The 24,003-nt window shown below is 55.4% G+C and overlaps 1 protein-coding gene across 4 annotated transcripts; it reads right to left on the bottom strand.

Moving 5' to 3' along the window:
* Nucleotides 1-2,406: 2,406 nt before the first annotated feature.
* On the bottom strand, nt 2,407-23,708 carry BCL6 (BCL6 transcription repressor). 4 transcript variants are annotated; one of them, XM_074297907.1, is made up of 10 exons: nt 23,648-23,708; nt 12,511-12,549; nt 11,773-11,945; nt 10,985-11,206; nt 9,445-10,428; nt 8,572-8,756; nt 6,988-7,155; nt 5,866-5,996; nt 5,604-5,741; nt 2,407-3,654 (listed from the first exon to the last, which is right to left on the bottom strand). In XM_074297907.1, the coding sequence occupies exons 3-10, from the start codon at nt 11,781-11,783 to the stop codon at nt 3,511-3,513; spliced, it is 1,983 nt and encodes a 660-aa protein (XP_074154008.1). In that variant the 5' UTR covers nt 11,784-11,945; nt 12,511-12,549; nt 23,648-23,708; the 3' UTR covers nt 2,407-3,510. The 4 variants fall into 4 exon arrangements, with proteins under 4 accessions (XP_074154008.1, XP_074154010.1, XP_074154007.1 ...); XM_074297909.1 differs by lacking the exon at nt 23,648-23,708 and adding an exon at nt 14,631-15,282; XM_074297906.1 differs by lacking the exon at nt 23,648-23,708 and adding an exon at nt 12,776-14,567.
* Between the last annotated feature and the right edge of the window lie 295 nt (nt 23,709-24,003).

Here is a 24,003-nt window from a genome sequence, read left to right as displayed (position 1 = left end):
CAGGCTTTGGGTGGGCAGCTCCAGGCTTCTCTGCCATGAGCCCTGAGGCTATTCCCATGGCTCTGGCTGAACAGACTCTACCCGTTCCCTGGCAGCCACATGGAGCTTTCTTTTGGATACAACCCTGGAATTAAAAAGGAAGGGGCACTGTGGGCTTCCTCCCCACCGGCCAATGGCTTCCATTGTTCAAAGTGCCCTCATTCAGTGAGCAAGGATGAACTGTGGCATTTAAAGCTATACTAAAGCGCACAAGAAGCCAGATGCCAGAGAGACTGAATCCCTGAATCCTGGACCCCGAGAGGTAGAAGAGGCCTCGGAGAGAATCTAATCCCGTCCTTTCATCCGGCAGGTAAGAAACCCAAAGCCCAGCATATTCCCAGCCCGTCCTGAACAATCGGTCATCTTGGCTGGCCTCTGGGCTAGAGTTCTTCCTCCCACTATGGATTACTGTTAGCTGCAGAGAGAACAAAACTGGGAGCCAGGAAAAACTGGGTCTGACATCCAGCTCATGTGGCCGGGGGAAATCCACACCAGCCTCCTGGGTTTGGGTCACTCGGCTGTAAAACAGACACCATCCTCGGACCACCCGCCTCATGGGGCAGCTGTGGGCAAAGGAGAACGGGATCTGTGACCCTGGAACCACAGGTTGTGAACTAGAACTCGAGTGCAGCCCATGCATTTACAGATGAGGAAGCAGAGGCCCTTAAAGCTGCCCAGGATTACACGGGGAATAACTTGGCAAAGAATGTTTGAACTCAGCCCCTGTGATTGCGAATCCATTGGATGGGAAGATGTTTACATGTGGAACAGTTTTTAAACTGGCTCCCTGGCTCAAGGAGTTCATGAACTTAGATATGAATAAATTATTTTTTTCCACTGGCTTCTAACTGAAAACTACCATTTCCTATCAGGGTTTAAAAAGATTACTCTGAGAAAAGGTCCACAGGCTTTATCAAATTGTCCAAGGTACAATTCAGAATAAAGGAGGCAGGTCGGCCTTCCCAGGTCCCCGAAATCACACCTTATGGCCACTCACCTACTCTAGCTCCTGTCAGAAGGCAGCTAAAAAATAACTGTTTGGCCATGTATACATAGATTGTATTGAACTCATACTTCAACATATTTAACATGTATTGGTCAACCTGCTATCTGGGGGAGGGGATCGGGAGGAGGAGGGGAAAATTTGGAACAAAAGGTTTTGCAATTGTCAATGCTGAAAAATTACCTGTGCATATGTCTTGTAAATAAAAAGCTATAATAAATAAAAGAGAAAAGAAAAGAAAAGAAAAGAAAAGGAAAAGAAAAGAAAAGAAAAGAAAAGAAAAGAAGAAGAAGAAGAAGAAGAAGAAGAAGAAGAAGAAGAAGAAGAAGAAGAAGAAGAAGAAGAAGAAGAAGAAGAAGAAGAAGAAGAAGAAGAAGAAGAAGAAGAAGAAGAAGAAGAAGAAGAAGAAGAAGAAGAAGAAGAAGAAGAAGAAGAAGAAGAAGAAGAAGAAGAAGAAGAAGGCCGCTAAGATGGCTCCAGGGAGGGAAGGCAAGTGGGCCTTGATTTGGATCCATGAGCTATGACACCTTCCACCACTCCTGCCGACTTTTAGTCTTTCCTTGTGCTTCGTAAAGAGCCAGACAGACTTGGGCAATGAGGGGCCCAGACGGTGGCAAGCCTGGAACCTGCAGCAAAGGCCTCTGAGCGATCATTTGTTAGAAAGCTGAGCTTCCTCCTTCAAGACTCGGGCCCGGTGCCCCCTACCCCACAAGCCTTTGCTGACCCTGTCTTGTTCTCTGTATTCCCTTCTCCCTCAAATTAAGCAGCGAGATTGTCCCCCGTTATGTGAAGGCTGTGTTGGCTTCTCTTTGTCTGTATTTGGATGCCCAGTGCACGCCCTTTACCTTCCACACTGGGGATAATTAATGAATGGCTGGTGGCTGGATATTTTGGTCCCATCTTCTCCTTTTTTCCTCAGACCCCACAGGCCTCTGGGCCTGCGAAGCTTCCATCCATCTTTAAGCCTCCTTGCTGCACCAAGCGTCCCTCCCTCTGTCCACCCAGCTCAGGTCTGTGTCTTGGTTTAATCCTGAACAAAGAAAAGCCCTGTGGCAAAGGAAAGCCAGAGGGACTGGCAGGAGAGAGGGAGAAAAGAAAACCCTTCTCCCTTCAGATTAAGGGGCCCATCACGCCATTCATGGGGTGGGGGATTTGGCGAAGACGTCACAACTGCTCCCTGTGCAGTCCGGGGGGACTTGGCCCTCGCCCTGACTCATTAACACCATGCTCTGCCCGTCGGACACAGTGGCCACCTCCCCACCAGCTGCCATTAAATGTCCAGGCCCCGCGATCCACAGAAGGAGCAGAAACAGAAAACACGGCCCAGCCCGGGAAGAAAGGACCACACTGGCAAACCCGCGGCGTTCACGTTTCATGGTTTTATTCTTGGTTTTATACAGCTATATTTTACAATGCAGTGATGCGGTTTAGACACAGCCCAACCCTGTCTCCGGAGGACCTATATGATGCAAGCGTGACGCAGCATGTAATAAGACAAACATTCCCAAAGAGAGCTTAGTGAGTGCCAGCTTCAAGTCCCTGTGTCTGCCTGCGCCTCGAAAAGGAAGGGGGCTCATCTAGTCCATACATTGAAAACTTCCATGGAAAAAAGGCACCGTGAGTACACGTTGTACGGATATATACAAACTCAAAACTAGAACAAAATTACGCATTTTTTTTTCCTTCTGCAGCTTTTTTGTGTTTTCTTTTAATACACACTTTTGTAAATTGTAAACCTTCACTTGCAAAAAAATACAAATACACTGAGGCGTTTTAGACAAAATATCTTCTTACTTACACAGATGCAATACTTAAAATATTTTGTAAGGGCTCTATCTCAATAAAGATTCTCAGATCCGTGTCTGCCCGCAGATACAAAATCGAGCCTTTAATGCAGTTTTATTTTTAATATATCTTTTTTGAGGTTTATATATATTTATTATATATATTTATATATATTTACAACTCTGCCATATATTCCTTCACCTTTGGTTAAAAAAATTAAAGCCCTCTCTTTTATAACATACTGAATTGTCTTCTTTTAAAAGAATGCACATTTACATACAAAAGAAACATCTGTTCCCACAAAACATATACATTCCTCATTTTTTCAGAACAAGTCAAGTCAAATTCCAAAGCTTCTGTGCACTCCCCCATGGGGTGATGGGTAAAATGACCTTTCTTTTCATTTTTCACTGATAGAGTTTTCCTAACACATAGGAGATTGAGCTTTTTTTTTATGTCGTTTGTTTTTAAGTTACGTCACTGGGTGAGGGGGAGATGTACATGTTTCATCCCCCTTTTCTTTCCCGTCCCACCCCGCACCCCCCTCCCCCCGCTCCAAACCCCTGTATGTATGATCTGCACAAATGGATGAGAAGAGGCACTACATCATGGGATGAACATCTGTAAAGTGTTACAGTATCCTTTGGATAACTTCCAGAGAGGGGGGCCCCTTCGCGATGCTTTCAGCAGGCCTTGGGTATCTCGGGGGGCAGGTCGGCAGCAGAGACGCGGTACTGAACCTTGGTGTTGGTGATGGCGCCGTGCTTCTGCCGCAGGTGAAGCCGCAGCTGGCTTTTGTGGCGGAAATGCAGGTTACACTTCTCACACTGGGGGCGAGAGCAGAAACGAGGGGAGTCAAAAAACGGGGGTCAAATGACACACGAGGAAGAAGAAAGTGACTTCTCGGTCTCGGCCCGCTCTAAATCGGCCATCCTCTGGATGCCCACCTCAGCCCCCCAGAGGTCGACTCCTGGGGACTCTTTCTTATTCTTTCTTTTTCCCACGGTCTTCCCCCTGACAATCCCTTCCTGAAGTCCTGGAGATGAGCCTGAGTCTGATTTTTCACTAAGTCCCCTGAGGGGGCTTGTTACCTAACAGTTCTGTAAGGGAGGAGGGAAGCCTTTCAAGTATATTTCTTAAAGAAAAAAAAAGAGAAAAGTCCTTAATTCTAAGTCAAAAGCTGGGTTAAGATGAGGAAGAGGAGCTCTCAGACTGAAGAGATCTTCCTACGGCCCCATCCTACCACTTGATCTAAGGTAGGACACGAGCTTTCTGGTTTAACTTGCTCGTCTGCAAGATGTACTCAATTAGCTCAGAATTGAGTCCTCTGCATTCTGGGAATAATGCATCGCTGTCTGAAGGGAAGGCACTGGGGGATCAGTTAATCACTCAGTCATCGAGCCTTAATTCAGCACCTGCTCTACGCTGCACACATTGGGCAGCAGAATAGAAATATCTTCATTTATCCTTTTTGTTTCAAGAGCTGAGTCTATTAGTGGTGCTGCTAGGCAGGTTGGCAGCTGGTCCTTCCTAACTTAATGTCACCAGCCCGAATGCCTGATTAACCATGTTCCTCGTGGCAAGTCAAAATCCTAAACCAAGGGCAAAAGGTCCAGTTGAGAACCGATAATTTAGCCCCACACATAGAGGTGTTTAATAAATGCGTAATGAATAAATATCTGTGAAACTAGGTGTATTTTACATGTGGATGCCAATTGGTCAGGGATTGGCTGAAAAAAATCACGGCATGTGAATGTAATGGAATCACATTGTGCCATAAGGAATGATGAATAGGAAGGGCTCAGAGAAAGGGGAACATTGATTTAACTGATGCAAGCCCAAGAAATCAGAAATAGAACAATTTATACAACGGCCACAATAATGCAAAGAAAAACTAAAACATCACGTCTCAGACTAACTCACTGATCACTCCTGACTCGACTCCAAATGTCTGATCATGACAGCAGCCAGGAGGACACTGCCAGGTTTAACAAGTGCTTGTTGACCAACTAACTCCACAATAAGGTGGTGGGCAGGTATAGAATAAGGCCCCCACTACCATATGAAGTCAAAGTTTCAGGTTTATTTGCTTTTTTTTTAACCCCAATTGGACTTTATCGTACAAGGATACTGTATTGGCTAGCGAGAGGCCATGGTACGGGGAAATGCACAATGACATTTGTAAATGCATCAAGAAAACATTGTGCAGGGGTCAGAGAAGTAAGCTGACATCGGGGCCGCTCCCTTTGCCTGTATATTTATGAATTCTGATACACTTTATGATTCTAGGCCCTAGCAGAGTGCTTTGCACATAGTAGGTATTTAATAAATGCTCATAAATGGATTGATACTTCTGACCAATATCTCTTTTCACTCTAATTAGCTTAAGTTTCTAAGGGGTAACTTTATATTCATTATAGTCTCTTCAAAACTTGGGAGAGTCCCTTGACTTCGGGCAGAAGACCATTCCCATACCGGATTTCATGGCTGTGAGATCCCCCCTACCAGACAAATGTAGGTTATGAACTCTGCTTGTCTCGTCACAAAACTCCCAGGTGGGAAAGACCCTTCTACAAATTCCTAAAGCACCCTTAAAGCCAGGCAGGCCCTTAGAGATCCCAGCAGCGGAGCCCTTCCAGTTTTCAGACAGGGAACCCCAAACCCATCCAAACTAAAACAGATCTGTTGCCTCCGAATCCGAGATCCCTGCCACAACCCTCCTGATTGGCCCAGTCCATCGCAAATCCCGTCCCCAGAACCGCCAAGGATCACATACATGGTAGGGCTTTTCTCCCGTGTGGATGCGCAAGTGGCTTTTGAGGGTCTGCAGGTGACGGAAACGGGTGCCGCAGATTTCACACGGGTAGGGCTTCTCACCAGTGTGGATAAGCACGTGAGCACGCAGGTGGGCCACCTGTCAGGGAGGGAAGGGGGATGTCAGCACTGGCGCAACAAAGATGCCGTGGCCTTCCTCCCTCCAACAGAACCCCCAATACAGAGGTCCCCAGAGAGCACCACCCCCCGGAGCCCTCACTCGCCTGGACGAATCTTGCTCCGCAGGTCTCACACTTGTAGGGCTTCTCTCCGGAGTGAATGCGAGTGTGGGTCTTCAGGTTGGCCGGCCGGTTGAACTGGGCTCCACAAATGTTGCACCGGTAGGGTTTTTCCCCTATTGCCAGAATGAGAAAATGGAGACCGCGTGGTCAGTGGTGGTCCTAAGGTCTGCCCCGACTATTGAAAGGCAGACGCCACAGCAGACAGAACATTCACTGGGAGTTAGGCTGATGGGGGGCCCACAAAAAAAACAAAGATTTCTGACCCCAAAGCAAAGGCAGTGGGCTCGAGAGGCCAGGAGTCCTGGTTCAGGGCCTGCTGCTCTGTGAGAGCACTTCCCCCTCCGTCCCCACAGGGCCATCCCTTCCAAGGGGTCAGGTGAGGCGTTTGTCTGAGGGCACTGAGGCAATAAACTCCAGGGGCAGAACGGGAGCCCAGGTACTGGCTGCCCGCCGGGGCTGGGGGCTTTCCCCCAAAGCCACCGGCTTCCTGGGGGTCGCCTTTGCCTTCCTGAATGTCTATTCTGGAGATGAGAGAGTGCCCCTGGGTGGAAGGGCGGAGATGAGAGAAAGCCCGCTGGGTGGAAGGGCGGAGATGAGAAAAGCCCCCTGGGTGGAAGGGCGGGCAGGGGACATCTTCTCTTCCTCTAAGCTGTGGCAGGCCCCGTCCCTCACCATGGGGCTGCTCTCTATCGACAGACCCTAAGCCTTAGAACCAGAAGGCAATTTCAGGAAGGCGACTGGTTACCAGTTACTCTTTTGTTCAATAATGAGTTTTAAAGGGGCGCTGAGAGATAAAGCATCAGATTCAGTTTAACCCAACAGGGCAAGCACTGGATCCTGGGGCTCGAACCCCGGCACTGCTTCCGTGTGACCATGAGATCCAGCCTCTGTGCCTCAGCTGCCCCATCTGTCAAATACCAACCCTCCCCACTTCACTGGGTGTGGTAAAGAGCACCGCCTTCTACTAAAAAAGGGAAGGGGTGCTTCTAGGAGTGGTCCGGGCTGCACCGGCCAGGCGCTGCTGGGTCTGGGCTCCTCAGGCGCCTCTCCCAGCCCCCCACCCTGGCCAGCTGCAGGGGCGATCTGGTCTGGGCAGAGCCCTACCCGTATGGACGGTCTTGTGGCTGGCGAGGTTGCCCTTGTAGCGAAAGGACGCCTGGCAGCGGTCACATTTGTAAGGCTTGTCACTGTGTGTCTGCAGGGTGTGTCTCTTGAGGGACGCCTCCTCCGAGAAGCGGCAGTCACATTCGTTACAGAAGAAAGCTCCATTTTCTGTCAAGGGTGGGGAAGGAGGGATCATGGTCAGCAGGAGGAAGGGCACAGAGCTCAGCCGGTTCCCCCCTCCCTGGTATTATCCTGAGCCTGGATCCATCTTCCCCTCGCTCCATCCCGCTTCAAGCACTCCAGGGAACTCAGAGCCCTAAATGGTGGTCAGAGGACTCGAGACAATTGGGAGTAAAGAAAGGAGGAAGAGCCAGAGGAGGGGGGATGTGCATAAGGCAACTCCTCCCTGACCCGCCAGCTCTGGGGCTTTGCCCTTCTCAGGTGGAACAAGCAGGTGCGAAAATGGCTTCAGTGACTTGGTTTGTCTCAGTAAGTCATGCTTTTAAAATGCGCGCGCGCGCACACACACACACACACACACACACTCAGATGTGTAGTTTTTCTGGGTCTCATTTTCCTCTTCTTTTCCTTCTTCATTTTACCTGAACTACCTCCTCCTAGCCCTGGTGGATATAGACAAGGGGATCTTTCTTTTTAAATTAGAAAGGGTGCAAAGACCCCCTTTCTATCCAAACATGGGTTGTCCCACTTCTGCCAGAGCAGGGTGAATGGGTAGGCTGTTGCCTGGCAAACTATGGACTGTCCTCATCCCTAGATTGGGCTCCAAGATTTGACCCCCAAACGTTGCCATTTGTTGGGGCTTCCTGGAGTGGACACATGAACAGTGTCCTGAATGCTGGTCTTGTGACCCAGCAGACTTTCCACACAGGCATTGGTGGACTGCTTAGGATGAGTTAAATGACCTTCAACATCTCATTGACCTGCCCTGGTCTTCAGAAAAGCCCGGGAAGCTCCCATCAAGCAGCAGCCCCAAACCAGAAATATAAGACAAAAGTCCTGGAAGATAAGGAAGAGGAAAAGGAGGGGAGGAGGAAGAAGAAGAGAACAAAGAGAAAGAGGAGGAAGAGGAGGAGGAAGAGAAGGGGAAGAGGAGGAAAAAGGAAGAGGAAGAAGAGAAGGAGGAAGAGGAGAAGAGGAAGAGGAGGAAGAGAAGGACTAGGAGGAGGAAGAGAAGAGAAGGACTAGGAGAAGGAGGAAGAGAAAAGAAGAGAAAAGGAAGAGGAGGAAGAAAAGAGGAAGAGGAGGGAGAAGAGGAGAAGGGGAAGAGGAGGAAAAGGAGAAGAGGAAGAGAAGATGAAGAGGAGGAAGAGGAGAAGAGGAAGAGGAGGAAGATGAGGAAGAGAAGAGAAGAAGAGGAAGAGAAGGAAGAGAAAAGAAGAGAAAAGGAAGAGGAGGAAGAAAAGAGGAAGAGGAGGGAGAAGAGGAGAAGGGGAAGAGGAGGAAGAGAAGAAGAGGAAGAGGAGGAAGATGAGGAAGAGAAGAGAAGAAGAGGAAGAGAAGGAAGGTGACTCGGGTTGCTGGGGAAGGAAACAGAGGAGAGTAGGAGATGGGGCCCAGACTCACCACAGCTGGAGTCCGAGTACTCCGACTGGGTCTCTCCCATCTCCTCCGGGAAGGTGGTGCCTGTGGTGTGAAGGCACATCTCCGAATGCTGCGGGGACTGGGAGCCGCACGAGCGGCACTTGGGCGAGGGCAGATACAAGGGAGAGTGTCCTTCTGTGCTGCTCCGGGGGGAGCCGGCCAGGGACCTGAGGGCAAGAGTGACAAGAGACTCAGTCTGGCGGTGGGGGCTCCTTGGGCATGAGAGCAGGGAGGCCGCCGTCACTTCCCTGATGCAGGGGCAGCGCTCCCCTTGGCCAGCCAGGTCCCCCTCTCCTTCCTTTCCTTCCCAGAATCCCCAGGCTCCCGCCTTTATACAAGGTCTTTCCTGATGCTGCGGGCAGTGCCTCCCCACCCCTCTCCTGGATGGACTTTTTGCTCTGCTTTGCCCTGGTTTATCTGGGTATCTGAGGGCTCCTTGGGAGCCGACGGCCGCTCATTTTGTTTTGTCCTTGTCCTTTGTCCCCAGCACCTAACCCTGCGCCAGGCCCAGAGTGGACGCCTAATGAGCCCTCGCTGCATTTCATCGGACTGTGGTGGACACTTCCTTCATGGGAGGCTGGCCCGATTGCTGAGAGTGACTGGGGACATTCAGGCTCCAAGTCCTATAGAGAGCTGCCCAAAGGACCAGTAGTGGTCACTAAAGTGCTCGGGCTCCAGTGCTGACCCTTTTGGAAGAGCTGGAGGAGCTCACCCTGCTGAGGTTTGGTTCCAACATGGCGGTTACCAACTGTTACATATTCCAGAGGCCATCCCATTGGCCATCCTGAGGGCCCATCCCTGCTTCTCAGAGCACCCCACGATCCCGTCCCTGCTCCCAGAGCACCCCGAGCTCACCTGTTGACGATGTTGTTGAGCCTGCTGGCCTGTGATATGGCCGAGTCCTCCGCACTCACACTCAGCTTGGTCGGAGAGCGGATGTTGAGATTTTCCGGTTCCAAGGGCTGCTGGCAGGTGGACGTCGGGACGTACGCTCGGGGGGACAGGCGGCCCAGCTCGGCCTGCTCGGCTCCGTCCGACTTGGCGTTCTGGTTGAGGGAGTTCAGCACGATGAACTTGTACTTCTTCCAGTTGCACGCCTTGGGGTCAGTGGGACTCTTGGCGGGGGGCGAGCCAGCCCCCTGCAGGATGCAGGCATTCTTGCTGCTGCTGGACTCAGTGGGCGAGTTAGGCTGGCAGTCTGACTTCTGGGGGCTCTGGGGGCTCACCAGGCCCTTGCGGTTAAGGGGAGCGTTGGGGGGCTCGAAGTGCAGGCTGATCTCATCCTCGGAGGAGGTCCTCTCCTCCTCCTTGCCGGGCTTGTCACAGGCAAAGTATGAGTTGTTCCGGGCGGACGGGGCGGCCGGCTTGGGGCCCGCCTCGGTCACACTGTAGAGCACCTCGCTGCGCACCTCCTCCGGAGGGGCCTCCTTCGGGGAGTAGACGCTAGCGTGGCACATGTTGGCCGAGACCTCCATGACGGCGCGGTTGTAATCTGCGGGGAGGGGCCGCGGGTTCTCGCAGGAGGGGACCCGCTCTTTGGGGTACGGGTTGGGCCTGGGCAGGTCAGCCATGGGCATCCTGACGTCCCTCAGCTCCTCGTCGAAGAAGCTGTTCACCGGGAGGTGGCCGTACACTGGATAGGAGGCCGGGGACGCGGTCAGGCCGTTGTACAGGCCGGGGGCGAAGGCTCGTCCGTCACAGAGCGGCCCGCTCCGCAGGGGGCCGCCGGTCTCGGCCACTTCGCGGCTCCGATACGCCATGACTTCCTGGGGCAGCAGCATGCGGCTGGGCAGATACTCCTCCCGAGGGGGCTTGACGGCAGACACCATCTCTGCTTCGCTGTTGAAGACAAAAGAAGGGAGACCATCGAGTCCCCCGCAAGAAACGGTCACAAGGGTTCTTTTCCTCAAAATCACATTTTAATATCTAGACTGAATAAATCGAGTCTTGTCCCGGTGCTTCTGCTAACTAGCTGCGGTAACTTGGACAGGACATTTAAGTGCGCTTCATCTGGACAACCGATCTCTGCGGTCTCTCTCAGCTCTGACGCCCCCAGCTGGCTGGGGGACCACCGTGAGAGAGCGGTCACTGCTGCCGTCTGAAGGGTCTCTATGCACCCAGGCACACAATACGCTCTGTTCCAAGCAAGTGTGCAAGGGGCGGTACCTCTGCAAGGCTCCCTCCTCCCCTCCTCAGCCTTCTGCTCCCTGAGTGTGAACGACGCACCGAGTGGGACACTGGCCACCTCCTCCAATCCAGAGGGGCCACATCCACCCCAACTCCCGGACGCTGACCTCCCCTCTGTCCATCAGTGCCCCGGATCCCAGGGGAGGGGCCCTTCCTGGAGGGGAAGCTGTAGTGTCCAGGCTGCGCAGGCGACGAGGGGGAGACTCACCTGGCCTTGATGAACTTTCGGCAGGTGTCCACGACGTGCTCCATCTGCAGGTACATGGCGGTGGCCATCACTGCCATGATGTTCCCCTCACGGAGGTTCAGGCGGGACGTGTACATGAAGTCCAGAAGGATGCAGAAGCCCTCGGGGTTGATTTCGGGGTCAAGGTTGATCACATTCAGGTTGCACTTCAGCTGGTCAGTAAAGATGCTGTAGAACAGGCCGCTGGCCAGACAGAGAAGAAAAGTGTGATTCTTTGCCCTCGAGGTGGGATGGCCCACGATCCCACTGGATTCTGGGCTTTGTGACCTGGCCCTGTGCTGCGCAATGTTAAACCACAGCCTGGGGACATTACTCTGTGAGCTACAACAGCATGCTCTCATTTGTGATAGAGTGGAACAGTACGTGAGAGAATGCACAATCATTCAGGATAATGGGAGGCCCACCTGTCCGATGGGCCTCCGTTTACTCATCTGTAAATGAGGATCTGGGACTCGGGGGTCTCGTCTGTGTCCACACATGGGCCCAACCTCTCCCCAGCTTAGCAAGGCTGTGTACAAGACACATGACCTGCTGCTCTTGCCTTGCCAGCCCCTAGGAGTCCAAAGCAGTTCTGGAAGACTTGGAGGCTGGGGCAGGGGGCTGTGGTAGGGGCCACTACTGGAGGCTAGCTTGATCAAAGCCCCCCCCCCATGTGCTGCTCTGGTTCCCTGATGCCCATGAGAGTGCTCCATCATCCCCCCCCAAGCCCCCAGCCCAAGCCTGGCGCTCCTGCTCCATCGCTCGCTCACCTGCAGGCCATGAGCACAGTCTTGTGGGCCCGGAACTGCTCCCGGTTGACCACGATGACGACATCGGTCAGGATGTCCCGGCTCCGAAGGCGGTTCAGGTTGAGCAGGACATCGCTGGCGTGGCGGGTGAACTGGATGCAGCTGTCTGCCGGCGGAGGCCATCTTGTCTCCACCTGGAAAAGGGGGGACGGTGATGAGTGCTTCCCAGAAGGGTGCCCAGGACACTACCACAGCCGCCACAAGGGGGCACCAGAGACGGTCTGCAGAGCCCAGTGAAAGGCCCTTCCTTCGGCCTGAACTTTCTCACTTGTCCCTCTCGGAGTTGTTCCCAGGTCAGGTTTAGTTACTGGAACTCTCAGGTGGAGCCGTGATGTCACGGCAGTGGACACTGACTCGGGTAATTCAAGCCTTGGGATTCTTATCCATCCCTTCCCAGCATGCCCTAGTCCTTCCTCTCTATCTCTTGAGCCGATGTTTATACAAATCCCCAGACGTCCTGAGAGCCATTTGTTAGGCCTGACCATCCCGTGCAAACTCTCACTGGGGGCTAACCCAAAATCAAGAAAGGAAGAGAAAGGAGGGGGCACTGCTCTTTGCTTATGAAAAGTCATTGACTCATTCACACAACATTTAATATCACTAGTGCACTGTAGGTTGCTGTGGATCCATATGTTGGCCAAAGCTGAGGAAAACCTTTTGTTCATAAAATTTTAACAACAGGAAATTCAGTTTACGTACCCAAAGCCTCAATTCACAGTTCAAGACTTCTTTTAAAACCTGTAGGAAAGAGAAGAAAAAAGGGAAATTGATTCATGCCTGCTGATCACCCAGGAACGGCAATGTTTCTTGGGAGGACAAGCGGGGGCCTCTGGCTGAGGCCTGGTGTGTTCTCCAGCTACTGACTTTCTAAAAGGAGACCAACAGGCCCGCCGGGTTCTTCCTTACCCCACTGAAAAGGGGCTCTCCCAAGCTAAAAACCGGGCAGCACCCGGCAGCGACTTACACATGGCCGGAGCCGGGCGGTGCGGCTCGGAAGCATAATCACAGCTCTAAGATCATTTGATCCTTAGGACAATCAAGCGCAGCAGTAAAGCAGGGCAAGCAGCAACATGTCCATTTTGCAGATAAAGCAACAGAGATCCAGAAACGGGAGGTGGCCGGAGGCCGGCTCCTAGAGCAAAGCTGGCCCCCAAACTTGGATGTCCGCACTTGGGCCCCAGCGTTCTCTTTTCATCATATGAACATTGATAGGACCCAAGACATGAAAGACTTAAAGAAGAAAAAGAAAAGCAAAGCCTCTCCCTGTCTCCCTCCCCTTCCCTGAGTCTCCCCAGTCCCCTGTAAGTCAATTACCTTCCCCTCCTTCCCACTAATGGTAACATACAAAGCATTCGCTTCTACCAGACTTCCAGCTCTGATACATTGTTGCCACCTACTGGTTCTGTAAACTAGGGGAGAAAAGAGACCGCTCCGGCCCGGGAGCCTCGCTCCTTTGCCTGCCAGGTGCCTAATTAATCCCTCCCCCCCAAGACTGGCTGTAAAATCGGAGATAGCAGGAGACGGAAAGCAGGAAATGTGTTCTTACTGTGCCTCAGCTGACCACTAGAACCTTCTAGATTAATAAAGTCGGCTTACGGGTTATATTCCACTTGCCAATTTAATTAAATTCCTCTTCCGAATGTCACAGACCATGAGAACGGGGAGGGAGCCAGAGCTAAAGGTCTCAGAGGTCCAGCCCCTCAATTCCTAAGGAGGGACCTGAGCTCGGTGGAACTGAAATATCCCCTCGCGCTACAGATAAAGGCGCTGGGTTCGGATCTCGTCCTCTCTTGGCTTGTGACATCCGGGACAGAAAACCCAATGTTGTGGCATCTTCCCAGTGAGCCGGCTGTGGAGACTAAAGTGGGGTCACGATTTTCCTGGAGCCTCCGGACCGGGCAGATCTCTCTCTGTAGCCCCCAAAGAAAGCTCAGTTTCCACGTGTGGGTGAAGGGGCTTGAGGATGGGGGGGGGCGCAGAAAAACACCGAAGGCGAGTTCCCACCCGGCTCTGCAGCCGGCGCCGCGTCCTCTGCCCCCCCCTCGCCATCTCCTCCCGGGCCCGCAACCACTAGGTCCGGCAATTTCCCCAGAAACCCCCATCCCGCAAGTGCCAATTCCGGCTCCGCTTATTCCTTGGCTCTGTTTATATGGTTTCTGTCCCAGCTCTTGGAGATCCCACAGCAGCGGGTCAGTCTCCAGGGAAACCGGGTTGTTTTTTTTTTTTTTTTTTTTTTTTTTCCCCTCTCCCTCTTCTCCAAGAAGCAGCTCATGGGGGGGGGGGAGGGGAGGTCAAGGCTGGAAAACAACCCTAAAATAAAGTAAAATAAAGGTCACTGCAGACCTGCACCCTGATTGTTGGGGCGGCCAGTCCTTAGAGGTCCAGCTCAGGAATGGGGGGGGGGTCTCTCGGCCCAGGACTAGCTCTGCTGAGTCAGGGCTTCCAAGGTTAGCCCCGGCAGAGAGGGGAGGGACAGGAGGGGGGGAACCGGAGCTCGACTGAATGACTCCTCGGGCTACACTGCAAACAGGGAGCAAGCCGGAGCCCCGGAGGCAAACTTATCCTTCCCGTCCTCCACTTGGTCCCGCCGCCCCCGCCTCCTCCTTCCTCAGAGACCCCGAGCCGGGGTTTGGAAGGACTCTGTTTCTGCAGCCTCCCGTGGTACCCAAGTCCCTCCCGGAACTCCAGCCCCGGAGGCATCTCCTCCTCCCGCTCCTTCTTTTCTGGAAGGAGAGCCGCTCCCCGCACCGGGATCACCCCCGGATCCGCCGCCAGCCTCCCCCGAGTCTCCCCTCCGCAGCCTCCCCGCGCCCCGGTACCTGGCCGCCAGTCACCTCCCACCCCCGCGGCTCCGCCGGCTCGGCCCCGCCGGGAGCTGGGCAGCGGATGCGCCTCGGAGCCCCGCCGGGATGCGCTCAGCCTCGGGGCCAGCTTGTCGGGCATTTTCCCTCCGCTGTTTTTTAGAGCGTCTAGCAGGAGAGTGGGGGGGGAGGCGGGGGGGGTGTCACGGCCGTCCCATTCCCGGAATGGAGGCGATTGAAACTAGGCGGATTTCAGGGAACCCTCCCGCCTATCGCGGCTCCAACCAGAAGTAACTTTCCAGGAAGTGGCCCGAGGTGGAATCGTTAAGCAGGAGAAGCCGCGGCCACTGGCTCCCTCTTCCCAGCGTCCGTCTCTGTGCCTCCGTCTGTCTGTCCCTGTCTCGGTTCTCTACCTTTGTCTCTGTGTCTCTGTCTCTCTCTGTCTCTCTTCTCTATCTCAGTGTCTGTCTGTCTTTCTGTTCTCTATCTTTGTCTCTGTCTCTCTTCCTCTCTGTCTCTTTCTGTTTCTGTCTCTCACTATCTCTCTGTCTCTCTCTCTGTCTCTTTCTCTGTCTCTCTGACTCTCTGTCTCTCTCTTTGTCTCTCTGTGTCTCTGTCTCTGTCTCTCTCTGTCTCTCTGTCTCTGTCTCTGTCTCTGTCTCTTTGTCTTTGTCTCTCTGTGTCTGTCTGTCTGTCTGTCTGTCTGTCTGTCTGTCTCTCTCTCTCTCTCTCTCTCTCTCTCTCTCTCTCTCTCTCTCTCTCTCTCTCTCTCTCTCTCTCTCTCTCTCTGTCTCTGTCTCTCTCTCTCTGTCTCTTTCTGTGTCTGTCTCTGTCTCTCGGTCTCTGTGGGAGACAAGGCGGGTCCTGCCCCCAGCGGATGCACGTTCCTTCCCAAAGGAAACGCGGGCGCTTCCTAACGGTTTCGCTTCTCGCCTGAGCCGGGCTCAGACCTGAGACCTTTCCGTCCTCCTGCGGGAGGGGGAGGGGGGAGATAAGGGGAGGAGAAAGAGCTGGGGGGCCCGCCCCCAGAGCCCCCGGGGATTCCGGGTTCAAGTCGAGCTGCGCAAGACAAGGGAACGGGCCGGCGGGCCGGGGGGAGCTGCGCCAGAGTCCCTCCGTCCGCCTTTGCACGAAGGCCGGCCAGCGCCTAAGCTCCAAATTACCCCGCCCCCCCCCCCCCGGGACCTCGGATCTCCAGGGCTCCTTTCCCCGAAATCTCCCCCCCCCCCCCCACGGCGGGCCAGCCCAGGGCCGGGCCGGGCTCGGCGTCAGAGGCGCTCGCGCTGCTCTAGGGCTGCACGGCTTGGAGCAAGTGGGGTCATTCCCCCATTTTACAGACAGCCAAGCAAAGGCTTCCCGCCTGCGCCGGCCCGCGGGCCCGCTTGAAAATCTCGCAGCTTCCCGGCCCTGCGCGGCCCTCGGGTGCCCCCTGCCGCGGATCTCGCCTTTCTCCCTGGCCCCTGACCGTTCCCCTTCCATCAGCCCCTCCTGCCCCCCCTGCCCCGCCCTTGCCCCCATACACGGGGGCCGTGCGAAGCTCGCGGGCGGGCCGGAGCCGGCATTCGACCCTCTCAGCCCCTGCCCCCAGTCCCCGCGGGGGCCCCGGAATCCGCCCGCGGAGCCTTTGCCGGCCGGGGAACAGGGGCTGCGCGTGCCATCCCCTGCGCCCCGACCACGCGCGACAGCCCCCAGTCTGGAGGGGACGGAGCAGCATCGAGACAAAAATGGTGGGAAAAAACGAAGGGGTTCGAAGGCTCGGGGCGGGGAGCTTCCCTTGCTGCCCACAAGGGGCCGCTCTTCACCAGGCATTGCCCTTAGTCAGTCACCGCCCCCTCCTTGCCCTCTAACTCGGCTAATCCCCCTAGTTGGCGGGGGGGGGGGGGGGGGGGGGGGGGCCGTGCCAGCCTCCCGCCCGGCCGCTTCCGGCCCGAGGCGCTTCGGGCAGCTTTAGGCCAGAATCCCGCATGGGCCGAACCGGGCTGGAGTTAATAGTGGACGTGGGGGACGGGGACCGACGGCCCGCGGAGCTTTGAGAAGGGGAGGGGCTAATCCTGGTGGGCCGGAGCCCGCAAGCTTCGAGCCCAGCTCCGGCTCCTGATGCTCCCCGACCCTCCCAGTCCCCGCCCGGCTCCAGCTTTTCCAGCGGCCTCGACTATTCCCAGGATCTGAGCAAGATCCGCGTCTGCCTCTGGCTGGGGGAGGGCGGCCCAGGGTCGGGGTGCGCGCTGGAAGCCCACGGGAGACGGGCCTCCCACGCGCCAGGGAGGGAGCCCGCGCCCGGATCCACGCCACGCCGGCCAGCCCCTCGGGCTTGGACCCCGCTCCCGCCGCCGCGGGGACGCTCCGAGCGCTGCTGCAGCTTCTAGGAAATGTAATAAGGGAGAGAGAGCTTTCCGCGGCCGCCCCTCGAGCCGGGTCAGTGGGGGAGCCGCGGGCCCCGCCAGGCCCGGAAGGAGGCTGCCCAGCCAGGGCAGGCTCGGACGTGGCGGGCGCCAGCGGGGCCCTCCCCTCCCTCGTCCTGCCGGCTGCGCAGAAAGGTGAGGCGCGCGAGCTGTCACCCCGGCCCGTAACGTGCCTCTTAAATCGTTCGGCAGGCGCTTGCCAGCGTTTTTATTATTCATATGAATGGAGATGGAGATCAGTGACTGTACTAGAAAAGTGAGGAGCCGATCCTGCCAAAGTCTCCAAAGTGGCCACGGCTTAACTTCCAACAAGAACATTTTTCATCCAACCAGAGGCCTCCACAGCGGCTCACCGGGCTAGTCTGTGAACGGGATCTCGCGGGCTCTGGGGCTTGCAGAGTTGACTGGAGCGCTAGCTGGGCGGGGGGTCATGCCGAAGGAGCGGGTCTCTAACCCGGGGGCGAGACACTACCCGGCCGGACTAGAGATACTTAGCACAACCTCAAAAACCAGTCAGCAAGGTCAGCTAAGAGCCTCCATAGAGACCTAGTGGTTTTCATATAAACAGACCTTTGCCCCTTGTAGGCCTCCACACGACCTTCTGAGTCCAACGCACTTCCAGCACCCAGATAAAAGACTAGTTGCCCCTCGGGCCTTCTCCTTCTGCAAAATGTCAGATTCTACGAGCCAGCAAACGAGACAAGACATGGCCAGATGTCCCAGAGAAGTGATTCTTCTTTCCCCCCCAAATTAAAGGGAGGCATTCTGAACTCTTCCTTTAGATGGGAGCCGGGATCCTGGTCCTACATAAGGGGCCAAATGAGATAATACTTGGAAAGCTAAGTCCAGTGGCCGGCACATAGTAGGGTCAATGCAACTTGTTCATCTTTTCTTCTTCCCCTCCCACGGAAGTCAGGGGAGTCTTCAGTTTCTCCATTATTGCCACTTCCCTGACAGTTTTCCCACGTTACCAATCTCAGAGTGCTGAAACCCTTCTTGGAAGCCTCCTCCTTTTAGGGAAAATGGAGAGCTTCGATACTTCTGAGGTCCAAATACCAGCTACTTGTGACCTTGGGCAAGGCAATTTCCTCTTTGGGCCTTTGAAAAACAGTGGGAAACTGGACCAGAAGCCTTCCAACCGTAAAGTTTATAATTCGACTGCCAGGAAAGCCATGGCCATCCCAAGTCTCTTGGCAGTTTGAAGGAGTTGAGGAAGGCGGGAAGGTACTCTGCGTTTCAGGGGCACACATCACGTTTTCTGGCCTGGGGGGCCACTCCTCTACTTGCTAATTCCTAATGGAAGCACGAGTTTATTCATTGGCATCCCCCAATTCTCAAGGGTCTCTCCTTGCAGCCCGCCCTCTGGCTGAATCCGATTCCCGGGGTCGGAGTCAGTTGAACATCAACTCTCGATGGCCACTAGATGGCAGACAGAGACAAGCCTAAAGTATCTCGAGGGGGGCGGGGAGAGAGAGGGAAGGTGGTGGGGGGAGGGGGGCGGGGAATCAAGGCCCACAGACGTTACTGATTCGTCCTTTAAAGGACTCAAACCAAGTCAGGGCTGGGAGCCCGGAGGGGCGGTGGGCTGTCTAGCTAGCACTCCGGCCTAGTGAGTAGGGTCTATCTGGAAGGGGAGGGGGAGGCGCTGGTTTGTTTTAAAAGCAATGATAGCTCTCTGTTCGAATTCATTCAATGGTTCCAACAATTGCACGGCTTGCACCCGGCTTAAACAGAGAATCCAGACAGACGCTGGAAGCCGAGCTCCAAAACACAGCACCCACACTCCCATCGATTTCCTTCACGTTCGGCCCCATCTAAAAGGCGAGGGGAGGGGAAAGGGAGCTTTCAGGGCAGGTTGTCCCCTTTGGGGGAGGGGGCACAGAAAGAAAGGGCCCAGCTCGGGGCTGAGGGCTGAGGGAACGTGCTGCTCCCAGGCTTTGGGAAGAAGGTGCTCAGGGTGTGGGCAGTGGGGCCGTTTCATCAAGCAGCACCTTCCACCTACGGGATCCACAAGACAAAGCCCTCATGGCTCGCTGCACCTTCGTTCCCACCTGTTACTCAGAAGCAGAAAACAGACACACCTCCAACAACTCTGGCCCCGGGTCCTTTCACAAGTTAAACCGTGGCCCCAACTGAGCAACCAGCCATTCTGCCTGTCTAGTCCTGCCAGCTATTTAAGGGGGAGGGGGGGGGAAAGGGGTGTGTGTGTGAGAGAAAAACCTTTCCTTTTTCCGCCAATCATAATTACAGTTCCTCCAGCAAAGCGACCTGAGCATCTTGGTCGGAGAGAGGGACTACATGAGGAGGCCCATTGGGGGAGGGGGAAAGGTGAGCCTGCCACGTTCCCACATTCCCCAACCAGCCCTTCCTATGGCCTCCCCCTCTCCTCCTGGAGCCTGGAAGGATTGAGTTTCCTTTTCGGCTGCTCCATGGCAGGAATATTGTTTTAAAGTCCGTTTCCCTCCTTATTCCCCTTTAAAAACAACTCAAGGCTTATTTATTTCACAATTGCTCCAAAAAAAACTTTCTTTCCCGGCGTTCCCAGGACTGAGGGCAAGGCTGCGTAAAGCGAGCAGAGGGGGGCGCTGCTGCCCCACTACGGAGCTCAAACCGCTAAGTTTTCACAACAAAGTGTGTGTGTGTGTGTGTGTGTGTGTGTGTCTGTGTGTCTGTGTGTGTGTGTGTGTCTGTGTGTGTGTGATGAGGTGGAAAGCAAGAGAAGGAAGGAAGAATTTTGACATCGAGTCTCCGTAATCACTTACTCAACCAAGTAACTGGAATTGTTCAAGGGGGAATGGGCCCGGGGTCACAACCTTGACCTGGCCGTGGCCCTTCTGCTTTCTCCCGGTGACCTCCGGGGCTTTCGGAACTCTCTCTCTCTCGGGGCCCACTCGAGGCTGCCTTTGGAGGGGGTAACGTGCACGTGGAGGGGGAGGGCTGCTCTAGGAGGAATAGGAGGCACCCGGCTGCCTTTGGGGGCGTTTTCTGCTCCCCTCACTCGCTCTCCCATCACCACTAGCGGCTGCTCGGGTGGGAGCCCAGGCCCACCAGCCAGCCTCGGGCTGCAATTGCTAAAGTCTTCCAAATGGGCCGTCGGAAACTTCTATTTATAAGTGACTTGGGGGAGGGGAGGAAGGGGAGCAAACCCTTCTCTTCGGCCCCGAGCCGCTGGCTATTTTGGCCCGAGGCCGGGTAGCGGGGGGGGGGGGGGGGGGGGGGGGGCTTTTGCCCGGGGGTCGCTCCCCGGCCCCCTCTCCTCCCCTCGCTCTTTCTCCTCCCCCCACCCGTCCCCAAGAGGCCCGCCAGTGCGGCAGAGGATCCACGAGCCGGGCTCTGGGGCCATGGGCCGTGCTCGGAAACCCGGAGCCACACCGGGCAAAAGGAGGGCGGCCGACTGGTGCAGCAGGCCCGCTCTGCGCTCGGCTTCCCGGCGCGCCTCGGGGAAGGGGCTCTCCTCCAAGCCCCTCAGCGAGGGAAGCTGGGGAAGCCAGGGGTGTCCTCCTTCAGCTCTCTACGTCTACACTGGCCTTCCCCCCCACCTCCCGCCCTGCTCTCCTCGGCCTGCCCGCCCCACTTTCAGGCGGCGTAGGAGAGCTTGTTTACATTAACCAAAAAAAAAAAAAAAAAAAAAAAAAAGGCAAAACGTTTTCTTTCTCGTTACTAGGAATCCGCCGCGAGCTTCCCTGCCCGGGACCATAAACTAATTGAAAAATCCATAAAAGATTTAATCTGCTTCCTCGGGATGGGAGGGGGGAAGGGGGGGAGAAGGAGAGGAGGAGGAGGGTTGTGCGAAAACTGCCTAGAGAAGGCTGGGAGCAGCTCCTCTCACACGCGCCGCTGCCGCCGCCGCCCAAACACAGCCAGCGAGCGCCACAGGCTGGGGGTGGGGGCGGGGGCGGCCCGGTTCCGAGCCTCCGAGCCCCCCCTTCAGTGCCCCCCCCCGTTTCAAATGGGCTGGCCAGAGCCCCGAGATTTCTGAGGCGGCCCGGAGGCCGGCAGCGCCAGCTCCCAGAGACTTTTCTCCAGCCCAGCTCCATTTTCCAGCAGCTGCTCGGATAACGACGCGAGAAGCTGCACCCCGGGAGCCAGCGCTCCCCACACCGCCCGGACTGAGGCGGGGACGCTCGGCCTCGAGCACGTCCAGAAAGACCGACAGGCAGCCCGAGAGGAGGCCGACGCCGAGAGAGCCAGAGATAAACAGAGAGAGAGAGACCACAGGGAGAAGGGCAGGGGAGAGGCGAGAGAGACACAGACACGTCTCCAAAGAGGGAGAGACTGAGACCCGAGAAAAGTACAGAGACACAGAATCCTTCCAAGTAGAGACAGAAAGACCAGAGGGAGAAGGGGGTCCAAGGGAGAAGGGGGGTCCGAGAAAAAGAGACCAAACGCGGCGCGAGAAGGCACCCCGAATCCTCTGCTCTGCCCCCCCCCCCGCATGTTTGGCACCCTATCCATCTGTCTAGCCACAGGTTGCCACTACCACCAGCCTCATCGCTAGTTTTGACACAACCTCTCGCCCTGGCAGATGCCAACCGCCCGGGCCCCCCGAGGAGACCTCCGGGCAGCCCTGCCCTCCCCCCGTCTCGGGCTGTCACACAGAAGAAACAGTTTCTCCTCCTTCCCTTTCCAGCCCAGAACTGTGGCTCTGAGCATTCTGAGGCTGGGGTCGGCCGTGCTCAAGGCCCTGGTTTTCCCTGTGGTTTGTACTGAACCAAAATAATAATAATCATAATGATAATGAGTGCGATGGCTCCCCCCCCCCCAAAAAAAAAAATAAAGACAAAACCCGACAGCCACAGGGAGAGCCAAGCGCGAGCCACGCAGAGCCGCAGACCCCGCAGCAGCTGCGGGAGGGAGAAGTCCTCTCGGAGCCCCAGGCCCGCAGGGGAGCTGCCAAGCTCCAGGACTCCCCCCCCCCCCCACACACACAAGTCAATACCACCGCAGGTGCAAAGGCTCACTCCCTTTCTTCTCCCCCCAAGCGCCTGCCCCATCATCCAGCCCGCTGCTGGGGTTAGAGTACAGGGGACAGGGGCTGGGGGGAGGTCGTCGGGCCTCTGAATGCAGCTGAACAAAAACTTTTCAAATGTTTGGATCATTAGTATTATTTTTTGAGGCAAGAAAAGCCCCACAAGACATGGGGAAAACACCCAAGTTAAAAACAAAAACAAAAACCATTCGTTTCTCTTTAAAAAAGAACCCGGCCATGAAAGGAAATCAACACGACACTTCATCTGGGTGCATGACAAAACCAAAGGAGTTTGCTTGCACATTTTTTTCCCCCAAATCTCGGCTCTGCCCGGTGTCACTTAATCTAATCTCCACGGCTGAGGCTGGTGGAAGAGAGCCAGGCAGCCCGAGGAGGCAGCGAGGGAGGAGGGCGCAGGCAGACCGAGCCAGCTCTCCTTCCTGAGTTACGGAGGAGAAGGGAGAAAAGGCAGGAAGAGGAGAGAGAGAGGGAGAGGGAGAGAGTGAAAGAGAGAGAGTGAGAGAGAGAGAGAGAGAGAGAGAGAGAGAGAGAGAGAGAGAGAGAGAGAGAGAGAGAGAGAGAGAGAGAGAGAGAGAGAGAGAGAGAGAGAGAGAGAGAGAGAGAGAGAGAGAGAGAGACAGAGAGAGAGAGAGACATAGAGAGAGAGAGAGAGAGAGAGAGAGAGAGAGAGAGAGAGAGAGAGAGAGAGAGAGAGAGAGAGAGAGAGAGAGAGAGAGAGAGAGAGAGAGAGAGAGAGAGAGAGAGAGAGAGAGAAAGGAAGAGAGGGACAGAGACAGAGGGAGAGAGACAGAGAGAGAGGGAGAGAGGAGGGAAGGAGGGACCAGGAAAGGGGGGCAGGGAGCCGCGCGGGCCAAGGGAGGGAGGAAGGCGGCCCGGGAGCTGCGGAAGGGAGAGGGAGCCAGGGAGAAAGAGGGCACTTCGCTGCAGACAAAAATCCAAGGGGTAGGGAGGGACGGAAGGGGATTACAGCCCCGTGCAAAAAGCCACACAAATCCAGTAAATCACAAGCCCCAGGAAACAAGCAGCGGCGGCGGCGGCAAGCAGCGGCAGCAGCCCAGCGTGTACTATCCGCCCGGCTCGTGGCAGACACCCTACAGACAGACGTTCACAAATCACCCCCAAAACAACACCTCGTCCTCTCCTCTCACCTCCCGAGCCCCCCTCCCCTCTCGCCTCGCTAGCCTATCCCCCACCGCTTCTGCAAAGACCAAAACAACAGGGGGAGGGGGGAGGAAAAACCACCCGACTCACTCCCAGAGCAATAGAAAACAGAAATAAATAAATATATAAATATAAATATATAAATATATAAATCTACATCCTAGAGCGGGAGAGACAAGGGACTAAGCGTCTGCATTTATTTTAACACCTGACAAAGAAAAAAAATAAATATATATTTATATATCAATAAATATACATCGAAAACTTGGAGCCAAAGCATTTGGCAAGAGCAAAAAACAACGAAAAAAGACAAAACAAAAAACAAAAGGCATTAATTAGAGGGCAAAATCATAATGATCATGAGCGGCAGCGGCGGCGGCGGCGGCGGCGGCACCGGCGGCACCGGCAGCAGCAGCGGCGGCAGCGGCGGCGGCGGCGGCGGCAGCAGCAGGAGTAGCAGCGGCAGCGGCAGCAATAATCACCTGGTCTCCGGGCTTTCCTAGAAACTCCTTGCATCACCACTTCTAAGAACCCCAGTTCTAAGAATCAACAGAGCTCAATTCTCGGAATTTGAGCTGCCGACTCTACCACTGCCGCGCGGCAGGGGAGGACCCCTTGTCACCGCCGCAGCCTCGGGGGCCCGGCTCCCCGCCGCAGGCCCTTCGGGCCCCCGGATTCTGAGGGCCTGACGGCAGTTTCGGGGTCCTGGGGGCTCGGCAGCCCCCCACCAGGCGGGTCGGGCCGGATCTTCGAGGGGTCGCGAGGCGGCCCCCCCCCGGCCCTGGGGAAAGTGGTGCCTCCCGCTCCGCCGCGGTCACGTGGGCGCCTCCTCTGTGAC

This window comes from Sminthopsis crassicaudata, chromosome 3 (genome assembly GCF_048593235.1).
Source record: "Sminthopsis crassicaudata isolate SCR6 chromosome 3, ASM4859323v1, whole genome shotgun sequence".
NCBI lineage: Eukaryota > Metazoa > Chordata > Mammalia > Dasyuromorphia > Dasyuridae > Sminthopsis > Sminthopsis crassicaudata.
Note: the sequence above shows the minus strand (reverse complement) of the source record. Positions and strands in the feature narration are given on the sequence as shown.

Excerpts from the sequence above, each read along its gene's own strand:
- BCL6 (XM_074297906.1), bottom strand. The coding sequence starts at position 12,811 with ATGCTTCCGAGCCGCACCGCCCGGCTCCGGCCATGT. Across the intron at positions 5,997-6,987 it reads CCACAAGACCGTCCATACGG|GGGAAAAACCCTACCGGTGC; the intron begins GTAGGGCTCTGC and ends TTCTGGCAATAG. Across the intron at positions 3,655-5,603 it reads CGGGAGAAAAGCCCTACCAT|TGTGAGAAGTGTAACCTGCA; the intron begins GTATGTGATCCT and ends TCTCGCCCCCAG.